The sequence below is a fragment of the Anomaloglossus baeobatrachus genome, chromosome 4 (genome assembly GCF_048569485.1).
Source record: "Anomaloglossus baeobatrachus isolate aAnoBae1 chromosome 4, aAnoBae1.hap1, whole genome shotgun sequence".
Classification (NCBI taxonomy): domain Eukaryota; kingdom Metazoa; phylum Chordata; class Amphibia; order Anura; family Aromobatidae; genus Anomaloglossus; species Anomaloglossus baeobatrachus.
The window spans coordinates 167,439,927-167,453,316 of NC_134356.1; the positions used below are offsets into that span (position 1 = coordinate 167,439,927).

The 13,390-nt window shown below is 42.1% G+C and overlaps 1 protein-coding gene across 1 annotated transcript in view; it reads left to right on the top strand.

Moving 5' to 3' along the window:
• The window catches only part of SEPTIN8 (septin 8), a 95,921-nt gene extending 84,459 nt beyond the window's left edge, over positions 1-11,462 (top strand). The window contains exons 6-10 of the mRNA XM_075344574.1: positions 1,373-1,469; positions 3,079-3,247; positions 3,739-3,871; positions 5,816-6,006; positions 10,905-11,462. Of these exons, the coding sequence (XP_075200689.1) occupies positions 1,373-1,469; positions 3,079-3,247; positions 3,739-3,871; positions 5,816-6,006; positions 10,905-10,908 (594 nt within the window). The 3' untranslated portion in view covers positions 10,909-11,462. The remainder of the gene's footprint in view (positions 1-1,372; positions 1,470-3,078; positions 3,248-3,738; positions 3,872-5,815; positions 6,007-10,904) is intronic.
• The last annotated feature ends 1,928 nt before the right edge of the window (positions 11,463-13,390 follow it).

Here is a 13,390-nt window from a genome sequence, read left to right on the forward strand (position 1 = left end):
CCACCACCAGCTCATAGTTATATTGGTTGATAAAGACCTAGGTCTATCTAGCACAAACTTCCTCTAACAATTGCACATTTTGTCACTAAATAATGTGTAACCGACAATGTTGTGTGTACTGAGGAAATCATCCAGCCCTTTTTTAAAAATTGTTTTATTACACTTTTATTATCCTCACCCAGGGGGCGGTCCGATGGGTGTCGCTGCTCTCCAGTCCGGTGCATCCTCTCTGTGGCAATCGCAGTCCTACTTCTGAGGCCCGTGAGCATGACTAATCCTATGTCATCCACACAGGCCAGTATTGCGGTCCTGCACAGGCACACTTTGATCTGCCCTGGTCATCAATACTGGGCTGGATAGGAGGACTGAGATCACAACAGAGAGGAGGTGCTGGACCGGAGAGCAGCGATACCCATTGGACCAGACCGCCCCTTAGCTGCCTATTATAAAAGTGTGTTTTTTGTTTTAGAACTGCCTGGGCTTTTATATACAGTATTCTAGAATGCTGTATATAAGGATTTACTGGTGGTGGCTTCAGCTTATAGTTGCCAAATCTGGTGACAGATTCCCTTTTAAAATATGGAAATTCCTAGCAGAGCTAATTTCTGGGAGATTTAGTTGCTGCATGCACCTTTAGAAGTTGAGGGTTCAAATTCTAGGATGGAAATGCCTTAGATTCTATTAGAAAGATCATGATGACAACAGATCCTTGATTTTTCTCAGGCTTTGCATTATCAGATTTGTGTTCAGTGCCTCGAATGCAAAAATATCTTCTCCATACATGATAGTTATTTGTATATATGTGGGGACCCATACGAGGTCTCTGACTTGCTGAATAGAAGTCTGAAGCTTTACAAATGCCAGATAATGCTCCACAATTCCGCTGTATACCCCTTCTTGTAAGGCGCATGTCATCCTTGGAGTATCATAGACCCTCTTACATTTCTTTTGCAGCTCTCTATTGCCCTCTAGTGGTAATGTTTCTGCAAGTCTTAGTTGGAATAAAAGGAAAGTTTTTACGAAATGTCACTTAAATTTCTGGTGTAATGTTTGCAGACATTACCTCCTGATTTAGGAAATCTACATTATAAATGCAATTATATTGGCCCATCTCCAATTATGTTAAAATGTAGAATCCAAGGTGATCATCTGCTTCTGATAGTCACCACTTATCTAGAGCCCCATATTGTGAGCATGTAATGATGGGCACTCAGTGTCAGTACTATGAAGCGCTGTCTGTACGTGGGTAATTTCTACACCGTTTATTGTGCTGCTGCTATTTTTTCAGAATAGCAGTTTTTGTGGTTTCTAATGTCACTTGCTGTGGTAGTTTACAGCTCCCTCAGGGAGGCTAATGTTCCTCTGTTCTTAGGCTCATCTTCCATTTGCAGTAGTAGGGAGCACAGAGGAGGTAAAAGTTGGGAACAAGCTCGTGAGAGCCAGACAGTACCCATGGGGCGTTGTCCAAGGTATGTAACCAGTAATGTTTTCTCAGTCTGTTACGGTAATTGTTTCATTGTTAAAGGGCCTGTTCGACCTTAACGAATATGACGATATCTTGTTGTTCGATAACTTAACTCCTGAGTCTCAAAATTATTATTATTTATTATTATAGCGCCATCAATTCCATGGCGCTTTACATGTGAAAGGGGTATACATAACAGTCTACAAGGGATAGGTGAGGATACAGTAGGTGAGGGGGTTGAGTGAGGAGGAGGAAAGACAATGATTTCTGTTTTGTCCATGTTCAATTTTAAGAATCGAGCAGAGAAAAAGGATGAAATAGCAGACAGACATTGTGGGATTCTGGTTATTAGGGAGGTGATGTCAGGTCCAGAGAGGTAGATCTGTGTATCATCAGCATAGAGATGATACTGAAAGCCGTGGGACTCTGAGCTGTCCCAGGCCGAAGGTGTAAATGGAGAACAGCAGGGACCCAAGAACTGAACCTTCGGGAACACCGACAGATAGGTGGCGAGATGAGGAAGTGGTGTGAGAGTTGGAGACTCTGAAAGTTCGGTTGGTTAAGTATGAGGAGATCCAAGATAGTGCCAAGTCTGTGATGCCCAGAGACGAGAGAATTTGTAGTAGAAGGGAGTGGTCCACTGTGTCAAAGGCAGAGAGGAGGAGGACCGAGTAGTGTCTCTTGGATTTTGCGGTTAGTATGTCGTTAGTGACTTTGGTTAGGGCAGTTTCGGTGGAATGATTAGGTCGGAAGCCATATTGTAACCAGTCAAAGAGGGAGCAGGAAGAGGGGTATGAAGGTTCAGCAGTCAGGTGATGGCTACAAAGGGCTGTCACCGAAGCCATGTCTCATTGCATCTCGTTACAGGGCTTAGTGAGTAGGGTACCATAGTACGAGTTCCTTCCTGTTACTTTGTGTGTTCCACAATTTTTATTTTTCTTATACTTAAAGGTTTGGGGGGGGGGGGTCACATAATGGATCGGCCTCATTTGTTGTGGATCATTAGAAGTGCTCACTCACCATGCCATCAGACAAAATATCAGCTCAAACTCAGACCAATGTTAGCCTATGGGGCCTATTCAGGTCAGATTTTTTTCCTTGGTCTGAAGTAAATTTGCAGCATCTCCCAATTTGATCTGCTATTTTGATTGCAATCGGCAGTGCAAGTGAGTGAGTGCTTGGAAGTTCTCAGACTGCCGTGGGTGACATATGAGTGCAGTCCAATTTCTGCACACTGACGCAATGGAAAAGATGGAGACATTTTGTCCTTCACCTCCTCAGTGTGCTATGGTTCTCTCATCTCTTTTCATTGGTGTACGTCACTTCAAAGTAGAGGTATTCACATTTTCTTCCTCTGGAGCGCGCTATGTGAAATCTCTGCTTACAAGACAACAGGGCGTTTCTTCTCCAAGGTACTGCCATCCACAGCTTGTTAGCTGGTTTAGAAGTCTCAGGTTTAACTCCACTTTTTTGATCCTCTTTGCACAGACTAAAGTTTTCTAGCCTAATACAAGCTGCAGCTTCTCTGATATATTTCACAGCTTCTTAACCTTCACCAAAAAGAGAAGTAATTGTTAGAAAAATAAAAAATCTCTCTTCCTTTTGATATATAGTTGAAAATGAGAGCCACTGTGACTTTGTAAAACTGAGAGAAATGCTGATCCGGGTGAACATGGAGGATCTCCGAGAACAGACACACACTCGCCACTATGAGCTGTACCGACGCTGCAAGCTAGAAGAGATGGGATTTAAGGACACGGACCCTGACAGCCAGCCATTCAGGTTGGTATGAGGGAAATCACAAGTAGTGGACGGTTTAGAATAGAATATATAGTCAGAGTATCTCTGACAAAGATTAAAGTGGCCATTTTGTTTTTATATTCCTGTTTCTCCCATAAGTATGCCGTATCTTTACCAAGGGGGCATCGGTAACAATGCAGAGCAGCGCAAGTAAAAAAGCCCATATCTCTGGAACCATATGGCAGATTTCCATAACAGAAAAACCTAAATATTTGAGGGGTTAGCAAGAATAAAATAAACCCGATCTGGCCACTTTTGACCTGGTGGCAAGTCTTCTTTAATTGACACAATTCATGTGGTGATGGTTAGTTTTTATACAGAGTTCCTCCAGTGCAATGCACTGGGGCTGCGATGTGAAATGTCACAGCACCGGTCTCGTGTAAGGCAGTGTTTTATTATAGAAATATTACTGATGTTAATGAGGCTTTACAAACCACAGTCATGTGAAATACTGTTCTGTCTGCTGTGGTTAGTCTTCAAGAGACTTATGAAGCCAAAAGGAAAGAATTTCTAGACGACCTGCATCGGAAAGAGGAAGAAATGCGACAGATGTTTGTGAACAGAGTCAAGGAAACCGAGGCGGAACTGAAGGAGAAGGAGCGTGAGGTTGGTGCCTGTCTTATATTTACATCCTTGTAGGTACAGTATGTATAAAGACACTAATATAGAGATTAATGGACAGATTCTGGAAATATACTAGTGAACAATTGATATGTTAAGAAGTTATCGTCTTTTAGCTTCTTAAATCTATAGTCTAAGGGGGGCTTTGCACACTACGACATCGCAGCTGCGATGTCGGTGGGGTCAAATCGAAAGTGACGCACATCCAGCATCGCAGTCGATATCGTAGTGTGCAAATCCTTTTTTATACGATTAACAAGCACAAAAGCGTCGTTATCATATCATTGGTGTAGGGTCCGACATTTCCATAATGCCGGTGCAGCGACAGGTACGATGTTGTTCCTCGTTCCTGCGGCAGCACATATCGCTGTGTGTGAAGCCGCAGGAGCGAGGAACATCTCCTACCTGCATCCCGGCTGCTATGCGGAAGGACTGAGGTGGGCGGGATGTTTACATCCTGCTCATCTCCGCCCCTCCGCTGCTATTGGCCGCCTGCCGTGTGACGTCGCTGTGACGCCACACGACCCGCCCCCTTAGGAAGGAGGCGGATCGCTGGCCAGAGCGACGTCCCAGGGCAGGTAAGAGCATGTGAAGCTGGCGTAGCTATACTGTTCTCTACGCCAGCAATCACAAGATATTGCTACGGGGGCGGGGACTATCGCGCTCGACATCGCAGCATTGGCTTGCGATATCGCAGCGTGCAAAGTACCCCTTACTGTGGGTACATTTGTTTCTGAAACAAATATATATTTATCTGTGTGTACACACACACACACACACACACACACACACACACACACACACACACACACACACACACACACACACACACACACACACACACACCACCTTCCACCACCTTCCACCACCCAATTGTTATGCGGCCACCTGACCTGTGGATGACTAAGGCCCCCTTGGATGATGTTGCACGGCTGCCTGGCATGTCCCACCTCCACCACTGTAGGGCATGTGGTCGTTTGGTGTGACACACTACCTTACCAAGTTGTTGCATGCCTTCACTTGTCTTGTGATCTGGCGTTGCTTCATTAAACGCTCCTTTTTTACACTCTTTGACCTCATTGGTGGTGGTCTGTGGACCTACACCCTCCCTTTTTTTTGACTAATGCAGTGGCAGCCATTTTTTAGGAGACTATCATTTGGCAACATGTGTAGTGACCAATGCGAGGACACCTTGCACATATGCTTTACACAATCTAGTATGGAAGGATGACATGTATAGGGGCAGCTTCAGCTAGGAGAACTGTTGTCAAGATGGAGCTCCTAAACGTGCATGTTTTTTTTTGTTTTTTGGTTTTTTTTAGGGTGCAAGGCTCTGCATTTAGGCAGGGTCAGTATTAGAAAGCCCCCCCTCCCAAAACAAATACCAACTCATCTGCAAGACATGCACGGATCAGAAAAAAAAACAGCAAGTAACAAACAAAAAGGAAAAGATCCAGCACTGAAAATTAACTCATTTAATTCATATTTAAAAATACACAGTGTATACTCATAAATCTGTCAATCAGTGGTGGGGGTGAGGTTATATAGAGCTTATGAATATGGATGTCTACGTGGCAGCAGGTTTACTGGTCCTATAGTGATAAATTCCCTGATATATCAGGAGGTTATCAAGACTACAGCAAGCAGCCAAGTAAGTGACACATCGCTGGAATCTGGGTCTCTGTCTCTACATTATGCTACTCTCAGATTAGGTGGCAAAAACCTGGTGACAGATTTCCTTGAAAGAAGAGTTACTTGACAAAAAATATAAAATTAGGTTGCTTTTTGCATAGTTGATGCCAAATGTAGTCACTAATTCAAAAACTACAAATTGCCGTGTTTTTTAGCCTTATGTTTTCCCAGTGGTTGGTCAGTACTTGGTAAATCAATGGAAACTAGTGTTATCTAAAATGTTTGCAACTCTTACAGCTACAAGAGAAGTTTGCCCATCTAAAGAAGATTCACCATGATGAGAACAAAAAGCTGGAAGATAAGAGAAAGGAGTTAGAAGAAGAGATGAATTCATTTAACAGACGGAAAATGGCCGTCGAGTCGCTGCAGTCACAGTCATTCCAAGCAACGTCTCAACAGCCTTTAAAGAAGGACAAGGACAGGAAAAAGTAAGTGCTCCATGGCCCTCAGCCGTCCCTTGTTGGCTTCTGATTCTGAGCGGGCTCTGTTCTTTACACCCAGACTTCCACTTTGTGAGTGCAGATTACTAAGTGCTTCTTATAGGAATGCTGCACTGCACACTGTCCTTTTCATAAAAGGGTTAAAGAGGACCACTGGACATTGGTCATTGCTAAGGATCCCCAAACCGGTGACCCTAAGCAAAGTAGAAAGCTGCTAACTATTAGCAGGTGGTCTCTGTGAGATGTCCATCACTTGGGCCTCATTCACATGGCTGTATCCCAGCTTCATTTATAAGTTCCGGTAATGGAGCTGCCATATGGGTGCTTGCAACGTCCCTGTATCTCTGTATGCCTCCGACTCCAAAGTGGCTATTTCTATGCACATTTTAGTTAACCGTTACATGATCGTCACAGGCAGTCAAGATATAAACCATCCGGTTATGGGGATTGTTGGGGTTCTGAGTTGCTGTACTCATAGACTACTCTTAAACTGTGAGGTTTTGTGCCTTCAGCTTGAATGAAAGTTCTTAACACTTGATGTTGCATAAAGGTTGTGTTATTGCTAAGCCTCCTATTCTGACTGTGCTGTCCGCCCATCAGCCACAGGGTGGTTTATATCAGTGTCAGATCCTATCTGCCCATATGTTTATAGTCATTTAGTCCAGGAGCGGCATCACAGTAGAATAGAGTCCCATCACTACAAGTGTCACCTTGCCGCAGCTGATGGACATACAAGATTTGGCCAATTTTTGCTCAAAGAACCTTAATTTTTCTGAGTATATCCTATATAGCATTATTCAGTTTGTCAAGACATATGCAAACATAAAATATCTGAAACTTGGAGTGCTGTTGTACCTTTTTTTTGTTTCATATTATTACGACGACCTTCAGTAAAGTGAGGCTATTTTTATGACCTGAACTGGCTAGGTTCAGAAGCCTACATAAACTGAAATTAATTTTTTCCCCTTCTACAATAGTTTGATGGAAAAGAGTCAATATCACAGTTTCCCTGTTTTTTCTGGTTGTTTTTCTCCTTTTTTTTGCTTTGTGTGTATTGGAACAACAAAAAAAGAGAGAAAGAAGGCAAATTTGACATAATTTCACACACAAAGCCAAAAATGGTCCGGACAGAATTGTTGGCACCATTAACATATTTGGTTGCACACTATGGAATAAATAACTGCAATCAGTCGCTTCCTATAACAATCAACAGGCTTCTTATACCCCTCATCTGCAGTTTTGGAGCATTCTCTTCTGTTGCAAACTGCTCCAGGTCTCTCATATTTGAAGGCGTCTTCATGTTCTCACAACGGTAATTTTAAGATCTCTCCACAGGTGTGCAGTGAGATGTAGATCCAGTCTCATTGCTGGCAATTTCAGAACTCCCCAGTGCTTTGTTTCCATCTACTTCTGGGGGCTTCTTGAAGTATGTTTGGGGTCATTGTCCTGCTGAAAGACGCATAACCTAGGACGCAAACCCAGCTTTTTGATACTGGGCAGTGCATTGTAACCCAAAATCCTTTGGTCATTTTCAGATTTCATGATGCATTGCACATAGCCAATAGGCAGCAAAACAACTCCAATACATCTTTGAACCTCCACATTTAACTGTAGGTACTGGTTTTGTATATTTATTTTTTATTTTATTAATTTACTTTTTTTTCCTTTTTGAAGGACTCCTCCTGTTTTTGGTAATCAGTTGAATGATGTGGTTTACCAAAAATCTCTAATTTGATCTCAGCTGTCTGCAATACTCTTTCCCAGCAGGATTTTGGCATACTCGCGTACATTTTGACAAACTGCAGTCTAGCTTTTTTAGATGTGTGTCAGTAGTGGGGTCCTCCTGGGTCTCCTGCCATAGCTGTGACATTGATCCACCATGAGCCTGCAGGACAGCTTGATATTTGTTGGAAATTGATTGAGGCTGCACCATCTGGACAATCCTGCATTGCAACCTTTCATCAATTTTTCTATGCCGTCCTTGTCCAGGGAGATTAGCTACAGTGCCATGGGTTGTAAACTTTTTGTTTATGTTGCGCACTGTGGAGAAAGGAATATCAAGATTTCTGGAGATGGACTTGTAACCTTGAGTGTTGATATTTTTCAACAATTTTGGTTCTCAACTCCTCAGTTCTTTTCTCCCTTTCTGTTCCTCATCCTCAGTGTGACAGAGACAGACCCACAATGCAAAGATTGGGTCAGCTTCTCCCATTCTTATGATTTCAGGTGTGGGCAATATAAAAAAAACACCTGTTACTTGCCACAGGTGAGTATGAACGTGCTTCACAAGCTTGAAACAAAGTTTTTTACCCACAATTTTGGAAAGGTGGCACATTTTTGTCTGGACAATTTGGGGGTTTTTGTGTGAAATTATGTCCAATTTTCAGGTTTTTGTTTCTTTGCTTTTTTTGTGTTCCAATACACAAAGGAAATTAACGTGCAATAACTTTCTGGGATAAATACTTCATTTTCTAGAATAATTTTAAGGGTGCCAACAGTTAGGTGATTGCTCTACATCTTCTATTCAGGTCTTGCTTCCTAATGACTGCCAGGGTCTCATTTCTCAGTTCTTGTCCATCATATAACAGATCCAGGACGGTCACCATTTTAAATTTTGGTGTTCTCATCTCAGAATGGAAAACTAGAAATTGGAGCTCGGCTGTGCTGTAGTCTCAAGGCTTCATGCCGCTGTATGATGTCTCCATACAGCATGGAGTGCGCCTTGATTTTAGTTTTTTATTCATGAGCGCTTGTTTGGGAATTTTTGGGACTTTCAGGCAAATGAAAGGAGCAAAGCTCATTCACTGAACAGTGCAGATCGTACTTGTCATTTTGCGCAGGACACAGGCAATAGATCAACATGGAGTCCAACTAGTGGGTTCTTTATATTTTAACAGCATTAAAAAAAATCCAGTGTTTAATCCTTACAAAATACCTCTCCGCCACGTTTTGGACATATTCATGTGTAGGCATTCATCAGACGTGATCTGGACTTTGTGGGGATGTTTCTGTATGGATTAGACTCTGAATTTGTAATGCTGTTGAAATAATTTTTTGATCATCGCCCGCTGGACTCCTTATTCATGTATTGCCCCGGAGCTTTGACCTGCGCTTATTGGGCTCACTCCAGGTGTTTTATTTGTATGCCTTCTGTCCCCTTGTATATGTACACTCTTAAACATTGAATTTGCAACACCAAAAAGAAGTTTTAGAATTATGGAAAATCCAGTATAGTCTTGTTAATGATATGCAAATGATGAAAAAAAAAAATGGAAACCCAATTTTCAAACCATCCTAATTTGTTCAGTATTGAGTGTGACCACCATGCGCAGAAGCACAAAAACTCTTCTCCATGCTATTACAGCAGCCCTCCTGCTGTTTCATCTGAACCTGTGTAAATGTATAAGTAATGTAGAGCAATGTGCTCCCCGATCACAGTCCTGCCCAGTTTCCAGACCTCTTCTGGGTCACAAGACTGCTATACAGACTGTCCAGATCACACAGTATGAAGGAGCCGGGGTGACTTACAATGTAAGGCTGCTTCACAATGAGGCTCCACAGACCAGCATTCAGCTCACACATTGCTCAGCAATGATGTCCCAAATATGCTCAATGAGGTCAAGTTCGGAGACGCTGCAGCCATGGTAACAAATTTAGGCCATGAAGATTGCTCACTGCAGCGCCAGCAACATGCGACCTGGCATTATTCAAACAACCATCATCTACCTCATTGACGGCTTGTAAGTGGTGAATTTCTGCTCATGGTGCTCATACTTGATATTGAATAGATTGGAATGTTCTGAAAATGTTATTTACTCCCCACCCCCCATAATTTACGTATAATTAACTTTTGTCTATGGATCTTATGACTTTTACTATACCACAATTCTTCCTTCGTGGTGGTGCGGTTTCGATTTGCCATATTTAGTTTTTCCTTCACATCTGAAAACTGATGGATATTTTCTCCGCAGTTAAGACACATGATTATGTTGCCCCCCCCCCACACACACACACACACACACACACACACACTTCCCAATCCCCCCCCTTCCCTCCTCCCCTTGGGAACCACAGTGCTTTTCTGGTCTCTCATGGGATGGTGCAGGTGGATCACCATTTTAGACACTAGAAGGTCCGTTTTTCATGAATCTTTATGGGCTGTACCACATCCAATTTCAACAATGAAGTAGGGGGATGTAGTAGTGATGATGATTGCACAGCTCCTCACACAGTTCAGCCTTCCGTACTATTCGCAATATTTATTTTATTTGAATATAGCGGGAGGGATGATCAGTGTTACCCCAACAAGCAGTTTTGTATTGGTTCTAGATTTGTAACTGTGCTGATGCATCACATGATCAAGGCTTTGTGCTCACGTGTGCGTATTGCGTACAGTTACGCTGCGTATTGCACCGCAGCGTTACTGCATGCATCCTGCGTCCCCAGCACAATCTATGAAGATTGTGCATAATCCATCCGCACGTTGCGTTTTAGAACGCAGCGATTTGCATGCAAGTGAGCTGCATACAAGTGAGACCCCAAACATAAGATCAATGCAGAATATGATTTACCGAATAGGAGCCATCTCCATTAACAAGCCATGCATTTACTGACACCTAGCAGCCATGTTGGAACTAGTCAGGGATTAATACTAGAAAACTGACAAACTTTTCATCATATTGCAATTTGTATTTAAAATCAGAATATGCTTAATTGTGGAGTACACACAGACAAGAAGCCCAGGAGTCAAGGCCATCAGGACCAATATTAAATGAACCTCTAGATTTCGGAGTTATTTCCTTTTGAGTCCTTTGTTTTCTGTTCAGTTTTTACATTGACTATTATTTCCTCCTTTGTTTATTTTGCTTTTATTTTCTTCTTTTCAGTTAAGGTGCACAGACTTACATGTCAAGATTGGACTTACAGGTTTCATGTCATTACATTGCATGAACTCTTACCATCCATCCTAGCATTGTATGAGTGGACCAAAGCAGACAGACAACCTGGACACTGCAGAGTTTACATCACACCCAGTCATTTTAATATGTACAGGAATAATGTGAGTCCTAATTCTAGAAGCTTGAAGCTTTCTAATCTATGCAACACCGAATGTGTATTTCACCTCCTACCAGCATAACGACGCGCCGAAGACATCCGCCATATTGTATGGCATTATCTACAGGGGGGAGTTTTTTTTATTTTGCTATCACCATTCCTGACAAGGCAACGTTTCAGTAAAAATCTTGAATTCTGATAGTCTTTACTTCGTCTGGTAAAAATAGAAAGTGTTTTCCTCTTCTTATATTCATATAAAACCTATTAAACGGATGACTAAAAATGAGTGCAAGGCAATGGATCTCGGATATGGCTCCTGTATTACAAATATTTCCGAACTTAACATCCTCAAACAGTTTTGTAAATAAAGGGGCATTTTTTTTTCTTAATGCATTTTTGTTTAAAAATAATTTAATTACGCAATGAGTTGTGGACAGTTTGCTTTTCTTTATGTATCATGCTTCTTGGCTTAAGTTAACTGTGTACCAGTCAGTGAGCTCGTTCTGACAGCAGGGTATGTAGCACTTTGGACTTTCTTCTACGCTGATTTATGAACACAGATGTGGACATACATCAGAAGAGAAATAGGAAGGGTTGCAAAAAAACACAAAACCTTTCTTCGAACTTACTGACTGATTCACCAGAACTCCTTTTACAATCTATATACTGTGATAGTCTTTATGTATACATTTAAGTACCACAGTAGCTCCTGAAGTGTCTATATCCTTTATAACAAGCATTTACACTTTGCTTAATTTGACGTGAACCTGTCATTACCCACTTTTGATGTGATTGAGGTTACTGCATTCCTCCACTATTATGTTTATAGAACTTTTTACTCCTTTTTTACTTTTTAAGATTGATTCGTTCAATGAACTTTCCATATAGATGAGGGCTAAATTCTGACCAAAACATGTATTTTTCTCCTATTCTGTATTTTAAAGTAGGTCTCTGCGATAAATATTTGATGGTCACTTTCTTTTAGGGAATAATTAGGATCATTGGGCATATGATGACCCTGGGATCTTAAGGTTGGCAATGAAAAAGGGAATGTCCCGGCCCCCTCTGATATACCTGCGACTGTACATTGTGCCCCCTCTGATATACCTGCGACTGTACATGGTGCCCCCTCTGATATACCTGCGACTGTACATTGTGCCCCCTCTGATATACCTGCGACTGTACATGGTACCCCCTCTGATATACCTGCGTCTGTTCATGGTGCCCCCTCTGATATACCTACGACTGTTCATGGTGCCCCCTCTGATATACCTGCGACTGTACATGGTGCCCCCTCTGATATACCTGCGACTGTACATGGTACCCCCTCTGATATACCTGCGTCTGTTCATGGTGCCCCCTCTGATATACCTACGACTGTTCATGGTGCCCCCTCTGATATACCTGCGACTGTACATGGTGCCCCCTCTGATATACCTGCGACTGTTCATGGTGCCCCTCTGATATACCTGCGACTGTTCATGGTACCCCTCTGATAGACCTGCGACTGTACATGGTGCCCCCTCTGATATACCTGCGACTGTTCATGGTGCCCCTCTGATATACCTGCAACTGTTCATGGTGCCCCTCTGATAGACCTGCGACTGTACATGGTGCCCCCTCTGATATACCTGCGACTGTACATGGTACCCCCTCTGATATACCTGCGACTGTACATGGTGCCCCCTCTGATAGACCTGCGACTGTACATGGTGCCCCCTCTGATATACCTGCAACTGTACATGGTAGTGCAGTTCTGCCCCAGTGATTTTGCTGCTCCATACATGTACCGGTGCTCAGGCCCCACTAGTGTCACAATCAGGGCCTATGGTTCTCCCCATAACTCTCCTAAATACTTTTTATAAAGTAGACAATACATCAGCTGCAGTTTTGACATCACTGTGTACAGAACTATTGAGATTTTTTTTATATATATGCCTCTTTACATTAATTGTATAAAATATTTAAGCTCTTAGTGAATAAAATAATCCTGTATAACTTTAGTTTTATATATTTTGGCTGACATTTAGTTTATAATTTTCACATTTCCATGGAAAAAGTTGCTTGGCAGTAATGTGACATTTGCGGGGGGGGGGGGGGGGTTAAAAAAAAATATATAATTTTTTTTTCTTCAAAGCTATGTATTTTAAACATATTTTATTTTTTTTTTTTTGCATCTAATGACACTCCAGTGTCGGGGTAAATTATAATTTGTAAAGCTTCTAGTCCATTTATGACTGCTTTGAATGATGTGTTTTGTTTTTTTTTGTAATTGTATACGGAAGGCAGCTGAATTTGTCTTCTATTAGTTACCGTC